This window comes from Dipteris shenzhenensis, chromosome 26 (genome assembly GCF_047967505.1).
Source record: "Dipteris shenzhenensis isolate YYH24624 ecotype China chromosome 26, Dip_SZ_1.0, whole genome shotgun sequence".
Classification (NCBI taxonomy): Eukaryota; Viridiplantae; Streptophyta; class Polypodiopsida; order Gleicheniales; family Dipteridaceae; genus Dipteris; species Dipteris shenzhenensis.
The window spans coordinates 9,736,072-9,743,298 of record NC_141621.1 but is presented as its reverse complement, the minus strand read 5'-3'; the positions used below and the strand labels follow the sequence as shown (position 1 = coordinate 9,743,298).

Below are 7,227 nucleotides of genomic sequence, written 5' to 3'. Positions count from 1 at the left end.
CATACCGATGGACATACTAATGTTTCCAAAGTTAAAATTCAAATGTATTTTTCATCGATAATATAGATGTTAGAAAATAACCATCACCTTATAGTGTCTGCTAATAGTTTTGTTGGTATTTCCGTTAGTATTTTTATTGATGGAGAATGCATATATGCTGGTGGTCAATTACAAACGGATGTACATATGCTTTTACACTTGAAATTATTTTTTTCTTCACAAATTTCATCAGTATTAGTGTTTGAAATTGCCGAATACCTTGTAGTACATTGCACTTCATAACATTACTTATTCCATACATCATGGACACAACTATAGGAAAGTTTCATAAGGAAAAAGACACAAGATGGTCTCGGGATGGTAAAGGACGATTGGAACATTGTACGTCATAAGGTTGCCATAATGATCTCTTTTGGAAGTTCTTGAAGGCTCATGTTGCCATAATTGGAAGTTCTTGAAGGCTCATGTTGCCATAATTAAGGAGCACCCGTGAGGCACCCTCTTCACCCCCTTTCAACTGATTATCATTCTCACCTATTGCAACAATCGATAAAATTCTTCATTTAATGTTTTATTAATGTATTCCCAAGTTTGAGTATACAACCATTGCCAACATTTGGCTATTATAGCCATCTTAGAAATTTTTAAAAATAAAAAAATAAATAAAAGGTAATTTGTTAAAGTAGACAAAAAGGATGGGCATAGCCCTACAAGAGCTCAAAGAGTGGAGAGTCAAGTCAAGAGTCAAGTCAGCTAGCTAAAATATTTCCTTAGCCAAAGTATAAACTATGGCAATTGCCAAGTAGACTAAGGATAAAGGGTCGTAGGAGGCTTCCCTTCAATTGATTGAGCAACTAGTCTAAGTCCATGCATAAAGGCTTGTAGTTGCGAAGTACCATTGAGCAAATAACTATAATGCCATTAGATCCATGCAAATAACCTCACGATGAAGATTCCTTTGTCCTTGTGGGTACATCATTAATGACTCCTAATCTTTATAAAGAATGCTGTAAAAGTTCATTTCTGCATGGCCTGAGATGGCGGTGGGTTGAAGCTTGCCTTTCCACGTGCATAATCTGTATAACATAATAATCAGTTGAAACTCCCCATTTTCTACCATCTGATAATCTACAATCTTCGGCAAACACACCTAGCTCTTTATCCGCATTCCGATTTCTCAGCTCACGATATGTTTGCGCGATGGAGCAGCATAGACAAAAGCAATCCGTGCAGACGTCGTTGCAAGGCTCTTCGGGAAGGCTGTATCTTTGCCGTAACTTCGATCTGTAGCTACATGTATAAAGGCAACCCAGACCCGTAAAGTACTGCAAAAGAACATAAATCGTCCCTCCAGCACAGCAAGCTGCATCGAGGGGAAGATTCAAATCAGTCGTCAGCTGTTTGTCCTTCTTAATGAGAAATCCTTGATTTGATGGTAAGCCTATTCTAGCAGTAGCAATTGAGTGTACATGCGATCATACTGAACTCTAGTATTCTAGGAAATCACACCTAGATCACCCTGTCGTTCCATACAAACAAAAGTTAGAATGCTGGAATAGTAACGCGAAAAGGCGGGGTGATCCAGTTGTATATTCCCAGAAGCCTCTATAACTTAGATTGCAGGAGACTCACATGTTTGTCCGCGATCCAATATGCTGACCACGCGCCCCACAACAACACAAGGACAGCAGGTGACGCACAAGCCTGCACATCCGATGGCATATATTTTGATCATCAGCATCTCCTGGCAGTTTCACCCCTTAGATTTTATATGCGGGTTGCAATGTCGATATCAGACTTTTGCTCAACACGACGTATGGTTTTCAGTGAAACAAATGCCGGGGGAATTACAGAAGCAGCCAGCGTTTCTCTCTTACATGATCCACAATCCTCAAAGCAGCCACACAGGCCGGTAGTCCAGCGTCCAGATTGCGGTTCCATCTTGCAGGCGATGACCAATGCAGGAACTACAAGGGTCGGCAGGAGCGATGATATGTGTGGTGCAGACGAGAAATTCTTCGATCAAAGTTGTGTAGAGTGAATTCGAGTGGAAACTATCTTTATGGTTGCCGAGGTGCCATGAATAGTTTCGGATGTGCACTTGAAGCAATAATGGTTATCATTGCTCGCACCAATTCACCTAAATTATTGTCCCCCCATTAGCTCCCCTGCGTTGCCCTTTTGTCGCCATCTCCCGTGCTTCGCACCTCCTTTGCCGCCTCTGGCTTTCTCTAGCCTCTCCCTCCCATTGTAAGTGTTGAAGTAGGAGCCACCATACAAAAAGAGTCACTAACAAAAGGAGGATGTGAGTCAATAAACCAACAACGCCATCACCCTTAGAGATTCCCTTTTTTTCGGATTTGAAATGATGACATGTATACTTGTTCCCAACACATGAAATGGTATCGTGTGTCCTTATAGTGCCAAGGTGTGTGGCTCAAGACATTATCAATATGTTGAATAGTTTCAGCTGTGGACTTGTAGCAATCGTTAAGCGTTTAGGATGGGAATCCATTCGTCATCATTACTCTCATCCTAGACGAAGTGGTCCAAGATGGGTCTAGGATGGGAATAAAAACTTTTTCTCCCATCCTAGATCGTGGTCTCAAGACCCTACAAGCCAAAATTGGATCCCCTTTTTTGGAGATTTCAAAGCATTGAATGATGACATGTGTCCTTGTCCCCACCTTCTAAACACATGAATGATACCATGTTTGCTCTCTCACCTAATCCATCCTTAGTTTTTTTTTTAATTGAATAGGTCTACTTATATATTAATCAAAACAACCAACTTACAACTAAAACAAAATGCTCTCAAGACGAGCTCTTACAAACTCATCAGGCCAGCTAGCTACCAGCCATCTAGTTTGGTTCACTATATCCATAACAGCCTTCTTACATGTCAGGGAAAACACATCAGTCTTGTTCATAGAGGCCTCACATCTAGCCAACCATATTCTATGAAGCGTTGAATATCTAGTACCATCCCAAATAATGGACTTATCTGTCAGGAGGTCGGCTCCGAAGATGGCAGCACCCTTGGAGATATACTCCAGCCCTAGGTCCTTGGTGCACCATGGTCGAATAGCTCCCCAAAGATTCTGCACCCACGGGCATCGCCAGAAAAGATGGTTAAGAGACTTTGCTCCAACTTTGTAAATTTTGCATCTGTCGTCGACTTGTAGCCAAGGGACTAGGGTGCCTACTGGGAAGTGCCCCCCTCCTATCCTCCACAGGAAAATATTGACCCAGCTATAAGGAGTGGCTTTCCATGCCCAGCCAAATCTGCCCCTCCATGTTATCTCCAAGTCCTCCCTCTACCATCTATCATTATATCTTTGATACCAGCTCTCCTTGACTGCACACATTGCATCCATTTGCCTCGCTACTGTTAGTTTATTTAGCGGGATCCTCGAGTCCGATTCCCATTCCTCTAGAGTCAAGGCCGTTGAGGAGCATACATTAGACAACCACATGGATGGTATTTGACTCATAATCCCAGCCAAGAAAATAAGCACAGCTAGGGACAGCTGAAACGTGTCCTCAATCTGAGCTAGGGACATCCACCCTTCCCTGTGTGGGTTCCACAGGTTTTCCCAATAGTGTATGTCCTTGGCATCTATTCTCCCTACCATGGCTTCATTTCCAACTGCAAAGCAGCCTCCTCCTAGCCAGGCAACTTGCCTCCTCCTTGTGCTAAGAGTCAAGAGAACTAGGGATGGATTAGGAGTCAGAAAGACTAATCCATCCCTAGTTCTCTTGACTCTTAGCACATGGTTAGGATAGAAATGCATCTGAATATGGATGGGACCACTTTTGACCATTCCCATCCTATTTCTAAGACCTTACCTATGATATGGTGGCATTTGGCTTGTTTCATCATCTTACATTTAAACGATGAATAAAGAGATCCTTTTCAAGTACATTCCTCTAAAGATTAATGATTAAACATTAGAATATAAATTCCATGGGAGGAGATGACTGACGTCTTGCGTGCAAATTAGAAAACCTCCTAGTTGACTGCCTTTGCTAAATAAATTTGAACTGGGGAGTGAGTTTTTCAAGTAGAAGACACAACTATAATTGTTTGAATAGATCTCGTTTGTTATATCATATGCAATTAACAGAGTCAATTTTTGCTTGAATTGTCTTCACATGGTGATTAAGAATTATATTCTTTTGACTTTTGTATAGGATCTGGACACATATGTGTTAAATCTCCATGGGATCGACATAGAGTCACATGATGCCTATAGTGATTAGTCAATAAATAAAAATAAAAATAAAAAACCATTGAATATGCAAATGTAAAGTTCAAAGAGAAAAAAATAATTTGTATCATTTTATACAATATTACACACGTAATATTATAAGAGAGTTGATGTAATAATATATGAGTTAAAAAAATGTGCCTAGTGTCCTCTTACTAAAATTTTGCAGAGTAAAAGAATTTTTTAAGAATCCACAGTAAAGCCTTCTTTTGCAACACCTATGGACATAAGAGTTTAAGTCACATATCATAGAATGCAAAGTATATGCATTTAAGTCACCTTTTATAGAATGCATAGTAGAATATTTATTCTTCCATGTTTTGGTTTGTCAATTGCCAAATACATCTATATCATTATTGATCACTAGTACTCAATTCTTCATAACTTTCAAAAATACTAACGTACTTTAAAACAAAAAATTAACCTAAAATAGCTAAGTGTTGTAAAAATAGGTCCCAATATGTTTATATACATAAAAGGAAAACATGTCAATATCCCTATGTAGATGGATTGATGGTCATGATAACATTACCATTCCAAGAGGTAATGTTATCATGATCTCTGTGTACTCTCATCTAGTAAGAGCTACTAAGTTCCAGATGCAACCTATGCCACAACGAAAGAAGGGCAAGAGTGTCTTCAAATTGGATTTAGACATGCATGAGCACATCTTGGGGTGTCTTGGAGCAGTGGAACGGGTAGTACTAAGAAAATGTATGTAGTCTCATTGCAGGGAAACAATATGTCCACTTGTCCTACAAAATAGAATTTGTATTGAGACTGCTGCTTATATCCCAAACAAACAGAGTGCTAGTTTTATTAAATTGTTTTTTGTAAATCCCAAATGATAAAACCCATTCTTGTTTTTAGTATATCCCAACAACCACCGTGTTGGTTTCCCATAACAAATCCACACCAACCACTATGCTGGCGATAACTTATCCTACACTACTACCGTGCTATCCCTACACTACTGCTGTGCTATCCTAAAATTTGTTGCATAGTGCTATACTAAAACAGTGCTCGTTAGACTGTTTATTGTTTCGTTATCCATCATATTTCATCCCATGCTTGCTTTTAGTATATCCCAACAACCACTGTGCTGGTTTCCCATAATGAATCATTCATCTTGTAATAATAGAAGCAAACCACTACGTTGGTGGCTATTCATATTCTACTGCAACCAACCATTGCATTGGCGATAACTTATCCTGCACTAATCTTGCACTACCACCGTGCTATCCCTACACTCTACTGACATGCTATCCTAAAATTTGTTGCATAGTGCTAGTGCCCTTTAGATTGGTTATTGTCAACCATCAGATTTCAACCACCGGGCTACTTAAAATATTTAAGTACTAACATGGAAGGAGGTTGATACAAAATCAGGTATTATGAGCACAATGAGAATATCCACAAGTTCAAGAAACGTCTGCAAGATTTTTATTATTTCAAGGAAATTCTAGACTCCCAACTATCTTATCAACCTCCCTATAGCAAGCATCTCCCAACTCTAGAGGCCAGTCTGCTGCACTATGGCAGACCTCTTCACACACTCGGATCACACACTTCTTGCTTGACTCTGCTGACTTATACACCCATAGTAACTCCTCCTTTTACTGGGGGTCCTCTTCATCCTGCTCTTTGCGCTCTATACACCTTTGAGCCTCTATCATGTCCTGCCAAAAGAAACCTACATCATGAGCTTGACAAGAACCTTAAAGGAGTAGAAAAAACAATAGCCTGGGAAATTAATAATCACCGTCTGTGCTGACTCCAAGTAATACACCCACCACCGAAGCATGTTCTCCTTGCAGCTATTTCCTCCTTTTGCAGGTCTGTTTCTACGAGGATTGCATCCAACATCGTTTTCAGATAGAACAAAAGCATTCCAAAGTCTTTCGGGTATGCCATAGATTCACAGTAGGTGGATCGATGTATAGAGTTTTGGGGCTAGATTTTGTAATGGGCTCTAAGTTGTGTCTGCACTGCACTTAAATAGGAAGAGAGTTCATTGAGCCTGACCTTCTCATTCTTCAGTCTCATGCTAGTTGGCTAATCTAAATCTTTCATCTCACATTCATTGTCTAATTGAGATCTTTCATGGTACAATAGTTCACTAATCAAAATCTTTCAGTCTCACATTAGTGATCTAATCAAAATCTTTTGTCTCACATTATGTGTCAAATCGAAATCTTTCCTCTCATTATTATCACCGTGTTGGCGTAGATCAAAGCACACTATCTAGTCACTTAGCTGATAAAACATTGCCCAAGTAAACTCTGGAGAAGATTAACGATTCAATAGATTACACAGAGATTACATAGATTACAATCTTAAAGACTCCTTCCCTTCATGCCGCTTCCTCTTTCCTTGATTTGAGCTTCCTGGTTGCAGGCTCGGCCCTTTTTGCTTCTTTTCGGAAGGGGGTTGGGTCCTCCGTTCAGGTTCCTTTTCCTCACAGTCGGGTTCAGTCTTGGCCTTCTTCAATTTGAGCTCCTTGTCTTTAAGATGTTTTGCCCAAATGGCAAATTGAGCTACAACATCTACTTTCTCGTCATAAATGGATAGCTGTATAGCAACTAGGCACATTTGATCTACTGTCCATGACCTCGGCAATGGCAAATGGTATTCTCTACATAGTGATTTTGTATGCACAAACACCCCAAAGCAAAAAATGTGAGCAAGGTGGTAGCACGCAGGCCATTGGATATAGCAGTCATCTATGATGGGGGTATGGCAGACCCTGCATTTCAGACCTTGTTGCATAGTAGGATAGGCATCCGATTTAACTATTGTGGCCATCAATATCACAATCTTTCTTTGTAAATGATGAATTTACTTCTTGATTCCTTCCTCCCTCATCCTAAGGCTACGGATGTTCTCCTTCATCTCCTCCACTCAATAGTTTCATTAGAATCTCTCAGCATCTATTGAATTTGCTTAAGTTGCTCAA

General features: G+C 40.0%; 1 protein-coding gene across 1 annotated transcript; it reads right to left on the bottom strand.

Annotated features, from left to right (window-relative positions):
• Positions 1-694: 694 nt before the first annotated feature.
• LOC147884643 (cell number regulator 9-like) lies at positions 695-2,040 on the bottom strand. The gene is made up of 4 exons (XM_087397558.1): positions 1,878-2,040; positions 1,633-1,704; positions 1,151-1,363; positions 695-1,076 (listed from the first exon to the last, which is right to left on the bottom strand). Exons 1-4 carry the CDS (start codon positions 1,939-1,941, stop codon positions 1,018-1,020), a joined length of 408 nt encoding a protein of 135 aa, XP_087253684.1. The 5' UTR covers positions 1,942-2,040; the 3' UTR covers positions 695-1,017.
• Between the last annotated feature and the right edge of the window lie 5,187 nt (positions 2,041-7,227).